Source organism: Montipora foliosa, chromosome 3 (genome assembly GCF_036669935.1).
Source record: "Montipora foliosa isolate CH-2021 chromosome 3, ASM3666993v2, whole genome shotgun sequence".
Classification (NCBI taxonomy): domain Eukaryota; kingdom Metazoa; phylum Cnidaria; class Anthozoa; order Scleractinia; family Acroporidae; genus Montipora; species Montipora foliosa.
Window position 1 is genome coordinate 43,617,442 of NC_090871.1, and position 15,000 is coordinate 43,632,441.

The window sequence follows — 15,000 nt, forward strand, 5'->3', positions numbered from 1 at the left end:
TCAACTTTAAATATAAAAATAATTGGACTGTGAACATTTTCGCCAAATGGCTGAGGTTAAGAGAGGTGCATAGTGTCGGATTTAGATTGTGGTGGACTTTTCAAAGACTGTGAACTACACAAGGTGTCAAGCCTTGAGTGCAGACATTGCTGAAATGGGTGCTCTTTCACTGAACTATTGGGTGTCTAAATTCATTTTAATCCTTGGACACTAATTTTAAAATGTAATTGCGAAAGTTTTATGTTGAATATTCGGGAAATTTAAAGTGAACTGTAGGTGGCTAGTTTCTTACTTGATTAAGTTCATGTATGTAATTTACATATTAAACATTAAACTGAGAGTATCGAAACGTGTTAACTGAAACCCTATTAATACAACTGCCTTCAGGACGGATAAATTTAGGTGTATTAACACAAGACTGCTGCGAAGCTTATTTTGAACATTAATTGAACTTTAATGGATGACCTCTTGATCTCCATCTTTGCTGTTATGGTTAATAAGTCAATAAGTCTTTCGAACGTATCCCATTTTCGGATTTGTTTCATTTTTACAACGAAGTACAGAATCGTTAAGTCTTAAGTGTCCGGAAATAGGAGTGTCTAGGAAATAGGGCAACTTACTGTGCAACTTATACACTTGTGTTGTAGCGTGGGGCCCGTTTCTCGAAGGTCCCGAAACTTTACGGGCCATTTTCTGGTGTCACAATTCCCTTTGTACCTCAAGAACGGAGAGGATTTGAGTCGTCAAATTTCAAAATCATTTTTCTTTTTGTTTCCTTGAAAACATGTTAAAAGATCGGTTTTCCAAAACAAGTGGTTGGCAGTTTCACAAATGGCTTTTCGGGCCCGAAACGTTTTCGGGACTTTCGAGAAGCAGTCCCCTGGTCTTACTGTATTGTACTTTACCATACATGTAGTAACTGTTGTTTTAGTGTGCATTCCGACACATTAGAGCTCTAGCAATGTAGGCTCTTTCAGTGTCGGAATTTGTATAAAGATCGTGATTAATTAGGCTGTTGTGAACTGGATCTTACAAATGAAACTGGGTCAGTTTACTGCCATTATTTAAGGACTATTTTAATGGCATGGCAAACAAAAGCTTAAAAGTGCTATTTCTTTATTAAAACCATTAACTTGGTTTAGCTTTGGTGTGCCAGCCCGTTTGTAAATCAGAAGACTGAAAGGAAAGAAGAGGAGCTGGTCTTGGGTAAATTTAGTACTACATACCTCCATAATGTCAAAGAAAAGCATGGTTTGGGAAACCACCAGAGAGGAAAATGGGTTCTGCAGAAGACAGAGGGTTCAATCAAAGGTAATTACCAATATTGTCTTTTGATTGCTAATAAAAGATTTTTTTCATGATGATACGAACAATATTATTGAACCTTGGTGGCAGGGAAGAGTGTCCTGTTGAAATTACGTTAAATTTGCACAGTTTTGTTGTTGTTAGTTTTTGGCCTTCATGTACTTTTTCCCATCTTATGTCTATATACTGTGTGGTCACTCTCGTGTAAGGACTTCAGTGTCAGGTTTGGTTTTAATGGGCCTTAATCATTCGACGGCCATGTTGAATTCCGAGGGACTGAAAACTTAACTCGTTCGCAAACATTTCAACTCGAGGCTCGGGGTAAGAAATCTATTGTCTATTCGCCTTGTCACACGGTGGCCATATTGTCCCGGGAGACCAAAAAAGCTTTGTTTTACCATGCCAAGCCTCACCTCCGTGGTTTCCACTGTGAGGCTTGGCGTGGTAAAACAAAGCTTTTTTGGTCTCCCGGGACAATATGGCCGCCGTGTGACAAGGGCGAATGGCCAATATGGCCGCCGTGCGAATAAGGCTCATGATGTTTCATGGGATGGAGTCTCTGGAATCGTTCGTTGTCTAAAGACAATAATTTCACCGGTCATTTGTTGAGTCGAAAACAAGTTCCACTGCTCACGGCAGGGTTGATTGGTGGTTGAATGGATAGGAAAGTTTTTTAAGAATTTTTTTTGTGCTGCTTGTAAGCACTCAGGACAAAACCCAGATGTTTTCAAGAATTTAAGTAATAATTATGATCCAGGCCGATTTTGATGAGGCGTTATCAAGTGTCAACGATTTCATATCCGCACGTCATTTGTATAGTTTCAAATGTTCCCGTGATGAATGAATCAAGGAACTAAATGATATATGAAGTGAATCATTCATTGAACTGCGGATATGAAATCAAGTAAAGCTATAATCCTCCCAGTTATGACTAGCTCCCAAGGTCAGTGGCTTCATAGCTCAGTTGGTTAGAGCGTCGCACCGGTATCGCGCGGTCACGGGTTCAAACCCCGTTGAAGTGCTGAATTTTTCAGGTTTCTCTTAAAATTGCGTTCATAACTGCGAGGATCATAGCCTTACTCGATTTCACATCCGCAGCTCATGCAAACACTTTGAGTGAAAGTGGTCATCTCATTAATACAGTATGTTTATGAAGCAACTTCAGCAGTTGCAAAAGAAGCCTGATCCAAAAGCCATCAACAGACAAAAACGGTAATTGGAGCAGAAGGTGATATTTTAAATTTTTGAATACTTAATTTTTGCAGTACAGTAAACCCTAGCCTACATAGCTGGCGGCAGGCAAATATTGAGCAGAGAATGGGAGGGGCTTCTTTCCCCATTCTCCGCAAAGCTTCGTCCCTTGTTATTTGCCTCCGGCACCAACAATCCCACCATCTGTGCAGGCTATAAAGTAAACCCCTTTCACTGTGCACAAGGAGCGGAGGGTTGAAATTTAAGTTTGTGGTATAAACCCAGGAAAAAAAAACCATTGTTTTCTTGGCGTCAGAAATCTACGTAACGATTTCTTTGCTAAGGGAGAAAAAAACAAGCAAGACTGTGGTGCATTGTGGACCAAATGGCAGCAAATATGTAAGACCCCTTCACGCTCTTGATTGCATCATGGCTAATCACGACAACATGGAGGGAAATTCGAAGGTTTGTATGGGAATTCAAAGCAAAATAAATTGTCCATGACTATTTTTTTTCTTGACTCTCGCCTTCATAAACCAAACACATAAGTTCAATTCACAACTGAGATGCTATATCTATTCTCTGGAATTCCTAGAAATTGCTCTTTTTTCTCCATACATTTTAGGTAATTTTATGTCTCCGGAATTACAGGATGTGTATTGAAGTAATTTCTAAAATATCTTTTCTATCCAACTTCATTCAGCCGGACTTTTAAGCACATGTGTTCTGTTTTGTAAGATTAAAGCACCCGAAAATTCCCCATGATGCACTCAAGAGCGTGAAGAGGTCTCTTTTAGGAATTCGTGATTTGTCAACAATTGCATGATCTTTTTGCAGGATACATGTATGCCTAAGATTCAAAAAAATCGCTCATGGTCTCTTTAAGTGCCCCTTCAACGTACTTATAGTACTTGTCCTGACCTTAATTAGGAAAGAAGTCAACACTGGAGATGGTTTGGCGAAAGGTGCGCTCTTTAATAAAAGAAGGTCATCTTCCTCATTGCAATAGCAAACTTCAGGTGTGTAACTGTTAAATAATCATTTAATATTAATCTAATCCTCTCGTGATGAATGTACATGAGGTTCGGTAATCTGTCAAATGGAATGAAAGATCAAAACATAGTTTAAAGGGAAGTCGAAAAAGGGTTTCCATGATCATAATTGTGACCCAATTTTAATGAAGGCAAAGCGATAAACCCAACCCATCTCCAAAGGGAGGGAGGGGAAAAAACTTTAGGAGGCAGTATGGCCCAGTGGTTAGGGCGCTTGCCTTGAGATCCGGAGATCCCGGGTTCAAGACCCGTTCTGACCACTCGTTGAATTTGTTCCTGGTAGTCCCTGGTGCAACTTCCCAGCTGCACTTGTAAATAGCCAACTGGTTTGCCTCCGGCCAGTTGGGATTCTTAACAGTTGTTGTTGTTGTGTTCTGTTGTTTCGTTGATTGTTTTATTGGCCCTGAAAAGCCCCTATGGGGAGCGGTCAATTAAGTATGTATTTTTTTTGTATGTATGTATCAGCGAAAAGCCTGAGAGTTCGTAATTTTTCCCGGGAACGAATATTTTAAAGTCCCCATCCTTATGATAAATTAGTGCAAAATTCCTGAAAATAAAGGGTGATACGGTTTTTAATAAAACAAGATGAAGTCAGCATTTGATTTAAGACGCTTTCCATTTTACAGAACTGACCGGCCAGACCGGGCATTTGGAAGGACTAACTATACAAAGTCTTCAAATTAACACGCTTCGAGCGTGTAATGTACTCCTCCAGACGAATGCCAAGGTTCTTTCAAGTTGTTGCATTTTCTTTCTAAACTGAGGGGTCTCCCCGTCCTATCCTGACAAAAGAACAGCGACCTTAGTCTCCTTCGTAACCCTTTTGTTTTTTTACTATGTCACGCAACGCTTCCCCCAAAGAAAGAGAAACGGCTGCGAAGGAGACTACTTAAGCAATAGAGGACGTTTTCCGTGTTTCCATAGCCTCCTCTAAACACGATGGGAAGTTGGGAGAATTCGAGACAGTTATGAATAACATAACCAATCAAAATTCGTGTGATGTCACAGTCGTGTTTCCATACTCTCATCTACACGTACTATCCTAATTATTTTATAAATTTGACTTTAAATGCACTTTGTTTCAGAAAACGCACGGCGAAGTGTGGATATACTGTGACTTCCAACACTCTTTAAAGGTAAGCGCGTATGGGCCTTATGCATGATGACGTGATATGCTCAAAAATTCACCACCAAGCCCCGTTTGCACAAAATTATTAGGGAGCTTACGAAACGAGGACGACGACGGCTACGAGGACTTCATTTAAAAATATAAGTTCGCGTTATTCATATCACTAAGAAACTATTTCATGTCGTTTCGCGTTAAAAATGTGTAGTAACTGTCGAGGAATTAAACTGGTATGAATGGGTTGGAAGCGTAGAGAGAGAACTGAAAATTCATCGTCATGTGCTAACGTCCGTCACAGAACCTTGAATTTGATTATTTCACGTCGTCATTTAGGAGATTGACAGCAAAGAAATGTACCAAAATGTAAAACGCACGTGCAGAGCGTGCAGAGCCATTGTTTTTGCTCACTAAACCTATTGTTCTGTAGCGTCGTCGTTGCCGTCGGCGTCGTCGTTTCGTAAGCTCCCTATTGACATCATCTGGACCCGCAATACTGTTCGCACGTGGGTTTTCTTTACAAGTTTGCTCCTTTGTGATTTAACTCATGCTAAAATTGACAAGTTTTGATTTTCGAATTTGAGTCTTGGTGGTGAAATTAGCTAGTCAGACGCCATCACGCATAAGGGCCATTCGAGTTGGTGGTAGGTGGTTTACCATGAACTACCAACATTTCGCCTCTAACCGAATTCAACCCGCTCGAGTACGCCCCCTCCCCCATCCCCCACACTTTCAAGGTTTTGCCAAGTTTCTCGAAAAATAAACGGCGATGGTATGTCAATTCTGTATTACTTTAGTAATATTAAAGTGAATATTTCCGCTAATCGAGAATATTTTAGCGATAAAAGACGACTTTTCGAAGTAACCAACTTGACTTCATTTTCAAATCATCTAAGTAATGGTCGTTTGAAAGCGCTGAAAGTGTTTAAAGAGTTGTACGTCAGTCAACGAATCAGTGTGCGAGCGGTAATGTTTATCTTAGCTCGGATTTCAGAGTAGCCTAGTGGTTAATAACCCCTAGAAAATGACACAGAGCAACAACAACAACAGCAACAACAACAACAACATCAACAAGAACATTCAGAATCCCAACTGACCGGAGGCAAACCAGTTGGCTATTTACAAGTGCCTCTGAGAAGCTGGACCAGAGCCTACTACCAGATCTCCGGATCTCAAGCAAGGTCGCTAACCACTGGGCCGCAATGCCTCCTTCTGTTTTCTTCAGTTAGCTGAGAAGTGCAGCTGATATAATCCGGCTGTGTTACACAGATCCCATTTAAACTGGTAGATAACGCATTTACGGCTAACTACGGGATGCTTAAACTCTTGAACTTTGATTTGTTCCCAGAAAGTGTTCACATTAAGACACTTTACTGCGCGCACACCGATTCGTTGGCTTACGTACAACTCTTCAAACACTTTCAGCGCCTTCAAACGGCCGTTGTTTAGATGACTTGAAAATGAAGTCAAGTTGGTTACTTCGAAACTTTGCTGCAAGCAAATTTATTTCTTCTTTTAGTCCTGAAGCGACGACATCGTCAGCTTCAAAACCGAAGGAAACATCGGTTTTGGGTTCGAAAAATATTCATGAAGAGACAAGAACTTGAGGCTTTCCACACTCTGGTGAGAGAACTTCGTGTTTCTGACAGAGAGTAACGAACATTCGGACTTTGTTGCTAAGACGCGTTGAATCATGGGTCAGAATTTAAAATATTATGGGATACGTTTCGATCGCAGATCGCAGAACTTTGGTTTCCATATGATCGCAGGATCGCAAGCGATCGCAGACAATCACAAATGATCGCAGAAGTGTGTTTCCATATGATCGCAGAACTTTCTGCGATCTACGATCCGCGATCGTCAGCGATCATATGGAAACCAGCCATTACGCTGTGATTTTACGTGGAAATTGTATTTTTTGCTCAAATTTTTGGGAAAAAGTAGACATTTCGGGTGTCGATCATGGCTTTTTAAACTTTTGCAGGTAAACGTAATGGCCTAGTTTGGGAGGATAAATATTAGCTGCACCAAGCTAGTCTGGGTAAATAAAGATATGATATGATATATGAAATTGATGTGTTACTCCAGCAAATCGGAAATTCGAACATCAAGGAATAAATGCCAGCAGCTTTTTTGAACGAGGAAAAGAATCAAGTTAGGATGCTGATCATCGCAGATATATATTACTGCGCCTTTCAATAACATGCGGACTCTTAAATTCAAAGGTCAACCGACAAATGCGTTTTTCGCTACTGTCAATCAAATGTTCGGCGGCTCCTCCAAGCTTCCGACTACTGTCGAGCGCGCAGTAATTCAATCAAATCGTTGAGCCCAGTTCAGTCAACATAGTCGGAAGCTGGGAGGAGCCGCGAACATTTGATTGACGGTAGCGAAAAACGCATTTGTCGATTGAGCTTTGAATTTTGGAGTTCGCATGTTATTGAAAGGCGCAGTAACGTTATTTGAGCAGTAACGAAAGGCTTTCCTTTCGTTGCTGCTCAAGTAACGTTAATTAACAGCTGCGATGATCAGCATCCTAATTTGATTCTCTCCGCAGTCCAAATACATATTGCTCTCATATATTAACTTTCGTCATAGAAAAAAAAAATCCTACCCAAGCGCGAGTGAGTAAGTGTCAACGCCTTCGGGTGCAACTTTGCCTTCCACAATTTTAGGTAGTGTTTTTTCCTTTGTCGAGCGCAGAAATCAAAATTTAAGAATTTTTGTTCATCATGTTTAGTAACAAAATAAATCAAATGTCTTTTTTGCATGTCCACAGGTTAGAAGTATCCTTGGAAAGGTTCTCGGAAACGATGGAGTGCTGCCCTTTTACATACATCCAGTTGGATTGGTGATGGAGTTGTAAAGCTTGTGTGAGAGATCTTCCTTGGCACACGTACATGGCAGTTGCTGTGGAAGCAGAAACTTATTACGGGGTTTCTACTAAAAGTTAGCAGTACAAATCAATTAAATAATAGGACTGGTAATGACATTCCGCTTCCAAGGAACTAAGGCCTCATTTACTTTGACAGGATCCCAAGAGCCTACAATTCCAATACTAGATCTAACAGCATTTTCACAGATCAAAGTTTTTTAAACGTGTTCTTAACTGATAAGATTTGGTTTGTACCCAATCCTTTGGGTACTAATTTCTCATGCAAGACTTGTGATTAGCTGAAAAGGTATGTTTTGGCGAGAAAATCAATCTTAAAATAACTCGGTCTTTAAGTCATGATTCGCCGTTCCACAACTACAATGAAGTTGTTCCCTTCCAGTTATGAGATCCTGCTTCGATTACTTTTCGTTTCGAATCAAATAGGTTGTGGTGCGTTTTCACTGAATCGTTCAGTATTAGCTTGCGAGAGCATCCGAGTCTTTTGGCCAGTGTTAGCCGAGCCGGGAAACAAATTGAGTGATCTCCTGGACTAAACGTCCGAAAACTCCAAAAAACGAAAGTTTCCGGAAACAAAAGGACAATGGACGCGTCATTCAAGTGTGGTCACTTTAAGCGATGGCTTAAAATCATACAAAAGTTTTGAAAATGACCTTACACCCATGTGCAATCCCATTGCCCATATTTGAAAAAATATACTTTTTAATTAAGGATTTTAGTGCAAAGAGGTGAAACGATACCAAGCGTATACTCGAAATACGAGAGGAAAGTTTAGACCATTTCTTTTATGAAATTTTGCGAATTCCTGACGCTGCTACATTTTATTTATACATTGTGGACAACACTGATGAAAAATGGAGGTAATTTTCTGGAACTAATTCACTTGCGGTGCAAGGACATAGCTTGGCTGAAGGATAAACTCGATAACCAGCTTCAGAAGTACGTGCAGTGGACATCTCCCGTGATACGAAACGAACTGCTACGAATTATTCCCGATCTCATTCACGAGCATGTTACAAACGATGTGCGAGCAAGCGAATAGTATGGTATCATCTTGGCCGAAACATCAGACATAAGCAGAACAGAATAAGTTTCACCTTGCCTTAGTTTCGCGCTGAATGGAACGAAGAAATTAAAGAAGCATTCATTGATTTCTACTCCACGAAATCAACCAAAGGCGAAGTACTGTATGAACTGGTGAAATCTCCTCTCACTGAACTCAATCTTGACCTCAAGAATATTGTTGGTAAAGCCCCTCGATGGGGCGGCTTATATGAACGGTGTACACAAGGGAATCGCAACAAGAACGGAAGAGTGCGCCCCGCTCGGTGCAGGGCGAGATTGAATCGTGGAAATAGACAGGATACTATGACACAGATTGAACCATTGCGAAACGCTCGGGGGACATTGCTTTGTAGTTTAGAGCTTTATACAAATATTGTTCATGAATTATCTTTGAAAAATGCGTGGTTACCCCCAATTTTCTTTTTGGATTTCAATAACACTTGGGAAGGTCTACCTTTCCTGCATAATCATAAATCGGGGCAAAAATACCTTTGAATTAGTAGACACCGTCCTTAACTAACTCAGCAAGTTCTTTTACTTTTTGAAGTCAATTAGTAAATAGCATGATGCCTGTTAATGTTAATGAAACGGTCAGCATAAAATGCAGACTGTCGACTGCAGACTGGGTTTAAAATTGTCGAGTTGTTTAAAAATCGTTCAAAAAATATGCGTTCCACTTTAATACCGTAGTGACCGCAATCGCCTTCCCCACAAAAAGGCGGTCGCGTAGATGTTATGATGACACACTAACGTTCACAGTGACGTCGTCAAATTCGCAAGGTGTTTTGATGTAACGTATAGATCTGATCGCTTTCATGCACCGAACAGAGAGCTTTTATCACCATCGACCAAACATACCCTTACATTCAAGCTTATAGAAACTATCATAGGAAAACATTAAATTCACATGCATAAAGATACGTTTAATACAATAAAGCGGTTCTTACCTTAGATGTATTAGCAGAATTCACCGCCGTGCCGAATATGGAGCACTTGCGAGCAAAGCAACTGGTGACGTATTGAAATTGAAATTGAGCATTTTCGTATTCTTTGATTAAAGATTTCATTTCCAATGTTAAAACTTACTTTTATTGCCAGAGTACTTCAGGGTAAGAGTAGAACACGATATGCGACATTCAAACAGCAATAAACTTGTAAAATATGTTACATTGAAATGTGCTGTGGGTCTGCCCAATATGATGAAGTTTCTCATCTAAGCCACATGGAAATCAAAGGCTGATCGACTATGTATTATTTCGATCTGAGCAGAGCCCCACTAGTCAAATATTTGAATGCGATTATTCTCACGGTCCGCCACAACAATCTGACCACCTCTCAGAATTGCTACTGAAAATGGAGAATTGAGCTGTCCTACGTTGTTGCCCTTTGTGCCAAATTTACCAACAAACTTACCATTCGGTAGTTCAAACACTTGCACTCTATGATTCTCTCGCTCACAGACGATAACATGACCTGATTTAGTTACTGATAAAAAACCGGGTCCATTGAACTCCCCATGCCCACTCCCTCTCTGGCCAAACTGGTACTTATAGTCCCCCTCCTTAGTAAATACTTTAATACAATGATCATTTTTGTCTGACACAATGAGATCATCGTGCCACTCAACACAGTGAACAGGGAAATTTAGAAATTCAGGCCCACCTATCTTCTTTAGAAACTTGCCATCATGGGAGAAGATTTTAATGAATTTGTTACTCGAATCAGCAATGATAATGTTTCCATTGGAATCCAATGATAAACCCCAAGGATACTGGAGCTGGTTATCGAGGTGTCCAGCCCCACCAAACATGCTGATGTACCTCCCCTCCCCGGTAAAAATTTGGATGCGATGGTTACTCCTGTCTGCCACCGATACATTTCCATCTTTATCGAAAGCTATCCCATAAGGATCATTAAATTCTCCTGGATTGCTGCCATTTCTGCCAAAGGATCTCACAAAATTGCCTTCACTATTAAAGATTTGAATTTTGTGTTTGGATGTTACCGCAATTTCATCCCTGCTATTCACAGCAACCCCCAGAGGAAAATCAAACATCCCATCACCCGAGCCTCGTGCTCCAAAAGATAAAATAGGTTTGACATTAAATGATTTGACTACAATCATAAAAGGGCTTCCGCAAACATGTTCCCTGTTAACCTTAACTGACAGATTAAATTTACCCTCAACTTTGGGCAAATAGCTAATTTTGTAGGTCCCGTCTTTGTTATCATTTACGTTAAAATTTGCGACGCATGTTTCGCCGCGCTCATCTGTCATTTCTACTGCTACATTATCCTGCTTATTGTAACACCGTTCTCCAAAAGAGTTTCTTGTGGTTATGCAAAATTGAGCTTCACGCCCAACAGTTCCTTCATTAAGTCCTTTGCATTCAGCGACAGATTCGCTTGCTTTTGTTTCGCGACATGATTTCAAGAATCCAATTTTCTCGTTGTTGACAGCGTCTAATATCCTGTGATTTTCCACGAAAACTAAATCAAACAGGCCGACTCCTGGGTCACGGGCAACTGGCTCTGACTGATCGATTTCTTCCAGAGTTTTCTTCAATGCTTTTCCAAGTTGAACCACTTCTACGCTTGTGCTTCGCGTTAATAGTTTGTCAGCTTTTTCCAGCGCTGATTCAATAGCTTTTATTTCCGCCTGAACCGCGGTCCTCTTTGTTATTACAGTTTCCAGTAACTTTTTCGTTTCTTTTTTCAGTTCGGACAGAATAATTTCCTTTTTTGCTTGAATTGTTTCTCGGAATGTTCCGATCAAGTTCTCAGAAAACCTTTCCACATCTTGTTCCACGTTTTCGCGTTGTTGAACGATTCGAGCGTAGTCCTCGTCAAGTTGAGTGACTATGTTCATTTTTTCTTGTAAGTTACCGTTTTGCTTTTGCACGAGCGGTCTGATATCGATTATTTGGGCTTCGGCTTCTTCTTTGGTCAATCTGACTTTATGACCTGAGTGATGCAAGATGAAACACGTCTGACAAACCGTGTCATCACAATTCTGACAAAAAAACTTTAACTCTTCTCTCTCGTGTTCTTCTCTCGGACAAAACACGGGTCGCTTTAATAACTCCTCATAGTCCTTGTCTTTAAATTCTTTTACCGCCACAACACGGTGATCTTTGCTATAAAGTTGCATCACGTTGTGGGCTATTAAGCATTGTTCACAGTAAAATATCCCACATTGAAAACAGTACAGAGCTTCTGAGCTTTTCTTGTGACAGTTTCCGCATGTTACTTGCGCTTTGCTACACTCTTTAATTTTAAGAGCATCGATCAACCCGTTCACGAAGAAACTGATGGGAAGATCCTTTAGATCACCGCTTGTAGGAACTGAGCTATCTCCTTGGCACTTCGGGCATCTCAGCGTATTTTGACCGCCCCTCGCCCGATGCCAGTTTGTCAAACAGTTCAGACAAAAACTGTGCAAACATGGAAGGTGTCTTGGATCTTTAAAAACATCCTGACACACCGGACAGGAGACGTGTTCTTGAAGATTATGGAGCAATTTTTCCATGTCCATGTTGTGTGTCGGCACGCCTTCGAGAATTAAGCGTATTTTGTTTCATGCCCTACGATTAAAAGAATTTCGTGATATTCATTCCATATTTAGCTTTTCTAGGAATTATTGATGTGCTAACCAATCACGGTGCCGTAAATTAGAGCTTGGTGATATTTTGTTTCGGTTTCTGATTCTTAGGATTGCGCGTCATAATCAGAAGAAACCAAAGAAGAAAACTTTGTTGAGAGTTAAGCGTACGGAGCAGTCGTTTTGTTAGGATATCTCTGCACTTCATGACATGAGACTAAGAGTATGAAGCACTTTTTAGGTTTCCATCATTTTGTCACGCCTTCGAGATCTGAGCGTCTGTCGTTATTTTTCTAGGAATCAGTAGATCACTCTTAAGAGCCTGTTGATTTCTGATTTGTTTTGATTTGAGACGCTCAAATGAAGTTTTCAAGATAACGCGATCAGTGAAAAGGTCAAAGAAATGACCTGTTTTTGAGTGACAAGCATAGCTACGATCACGTATAGTACTGGCAACTTGTAAAAGAGCTGGAATATCTTAAAATAGAATACGCTGTTTCCACCAGGGGCCGGTTGAGGTATCAAAACCTATAGGTTTCCATGGTATTTAACGCTGGTTAGCGCTAACCAAGCTTCGAGCAACCCGGGACAGAACGTTACTTAACTTGTTGGTCCTCTCCTCTGATCATGAAGAGTGGCAAGGCAGGAAGCAAATCCAATCTCTTTAAAACCGAAAGCAAAGGCTGAACAATAACTATCCAACTTCTCGCGCGCTCATTGGCAAATTTTGTTTTGCTTTGTTAAGAGGAAAAAGACTAAAACTGCAAAGATGTCGAGTTTTTTGGATATCATTTAACATGCTAGTCAAGAAATGCCTTTAAATTATTCAGATTTGATCAAAGAAAGCAAATTGCGCAGTGTAGCCGAGAAATGAGTTTTCAATTCAGTTTTCGAAATTACCCCGGAAAATATTGCCCTTGGTGAGAATCGTCAGCATCGCGGCGTGGCTGTATGGTTAGGGCGCGGGACTTGCAATCCCGAAGTCAGTTTTCGCTCTTAACTCTGCCTCTATTGTACTGGATATCTCTCGACTGCCGGCCCTGTGAATTTGAGAGAGATACGTTTGCGGAATTCAAGGGCCCTTGAAATCCCCTGCGGTGATCTGTCAAGTTCAATACTCCGCAAATCAAACTACTTGGAATTCAAATAGATGACAAGCTTAATTTCCCTAATCATATTAGTTTTGACTACGAAATTTAATTGTCACTTGGTATGGATTGCATAACTGCAGATCTTTTGACAGCAGAAAAATAGAGCGGATTCAAGAACGAGCGCTTAATAAAGCAGTATTCAACTCCATTCAGAAACATATGAAAACCTTCTTGCGCACGGCTACCTTCACTGCTAAATCGAAGATTTCAAGATATCGCCGGTATAAAGTAAAGAATGGCGTTGCGCCGAATGTCATTAATAAACTATTTAAGCAGAAAAACCCTAGAAATACACTACGAAACAGTGGCTTCGATATCCCTATTTTTAATACTAAAACTATGGAAAGCATTCTCTGCGATACCAAGGACCTCACATATGGTCAAAATGAAGTACTCCTTCAACATTGAATCGTTTAAAAGGAACATTACGAAAATAGACCTAGCGTCATTTTTAAACAATAGCACTAATTGCTGAAACTTTTGCAATTCTTAGAGAATACTAATTTATATATCCATTGTCTTACTTTGTACATGTTAATTTTATATTTATTATATAGATACTGATGAAATACTAGGGGTGACCGACCCATAGGACACCATGTTATTAATTAACGCTAATCGTCAATTCAGAGCAAATTGGGAATTAACGACATCAAAGCCACTTATCAACTAATAGCCCTTTTCACGGTTAGTTTTTCTCACAATGTTGAGTCTATCTAGTGTTTACCATGGCGAGTCGGTAGTGTTATTACACTCTTCTCCATCGTTTTATTTCTATTGCTTCACTTGCTTCTCCGACCGGGCTTTGTCTCTAACTTGAAAAGTTGACAGGCCAACAGCTCCTTGCAAGTAGCCTTGAGACATCAAGGAGAAAATTAGTTGACAAACTGCCACAGCTTCGCTTAGTCAGCAGGGCCCCATTGCTTCGACGCCATGTTGGATTCACTCATGTATCAAGGCAAGGTTTCTTCGCGTCTCGAGTAAGTGACTCTTCGAACTCAATATCTACTTTCCAAATAACAAAGATCTTACTTAGTGGCGATATTTCCATGAATCTCGGATCTCCTCTTAAATGTGTAGCCTGTGACAAGGCTTTGTGATACAGGTTCATGGTTGCAATTACCGTTCCACGATTACTGTCAATCATCTGATTTGTCAAGCTTGGAGAGGATTTCAAACCCTGATCTATCAAGTGATATCCGAGACACGTTTGATTCCGACTATTACCATATGTGCGACAACACATATCTCGAGACATTAAGAAAGTCTTCGAATAAAGACGATCTTCTCTGACATTTTAACATCAAAAGCCTTCAAAATAAATTTGAAGAGCTCTCTGAAATCATCCAAAGACTCAACATTCACGCCATGTTTGTAAGCGAAACTAATATCGACTCATCGTACCCAAACAATCAATTTACCATCCCAGGCTATTCTCTATATCGCAATGATCGAAAGAATGGTGGAGGAGGAGTAATGGCTTTAATATCATACTCACTCACAAGCAAAAGAATTGCTATTACGAAGAATTATAAGACCTTAATAGAACCAATTGCGGTCGAAGTCACTATGGGATTAATGAAGATGCAACTGGGCAAGCTTACAGAATAACTCCGTTA

At 40.3% G+C, this 15,000-nt stretch overlaps 2 protein-coding genes across 3 annotated transcripts in view; one reads left to right on the forward strand and one right to left on the reverse strand.

Moving 5' to 3' along the window:
- Positions 1 to 7,590, forward strand: part of LOC137997463 (uncharacterized) — an 11,471-nt gene extending 3,881 nt beyond the window's left edge. The window contains exons 3-6 of one of the 2 annotated variants that reach the window (XM_068843482.1): positions 1,143 to 1,311; positions 3,427 to 3,515; positions 4,634 to 4,684; positions 7,451 to 7,590. In XM_068843482.1, the coding sequence (XP_068699583.1) occupies positions 1,143 to 1,311; positions 3,427 to 3,515; positions 4,634 to 4,684; positions 7,451 to 7,537 (396 nt within the window). In that variant the 3' untranslated portion in view covers positions 7,538 to 7,590. Of the gene's footprint in view, positions 1 to 1,142; positions 1,312 to 3,426; positions 3,516 to 4,633; positions 4,685 to 6,655; positions 6,689 to 7,450 lie in introns of those variants that run through there. The other variant, XM_068843483.1, reaches the window with a different exon arrangement.
- A 2,303-nt stretch (positions 7,591 to 9,893) lies between these two features.
- LOC137997462 (E3 ubiquitin-protein ligase TRIM71-like) lies at positions 9,894 to 12,377 on the reverse strand. The gene has a single exon (XM_068843481.1). It carries the CDS (start codon positions 12,162 to 12,164, stop codon positions 9,906 to 9,908), a length of 2,259 nt encoding a protein of 752 aa, XP_068699582.1. The 5' UTR covers positions 12,165 to 12,377; the 3' UTR covers positions 9,894 to 9,905.
- Between the last annotated feature and the right edge of the window lie 2,623 nt (positions 12,378 to 15,000).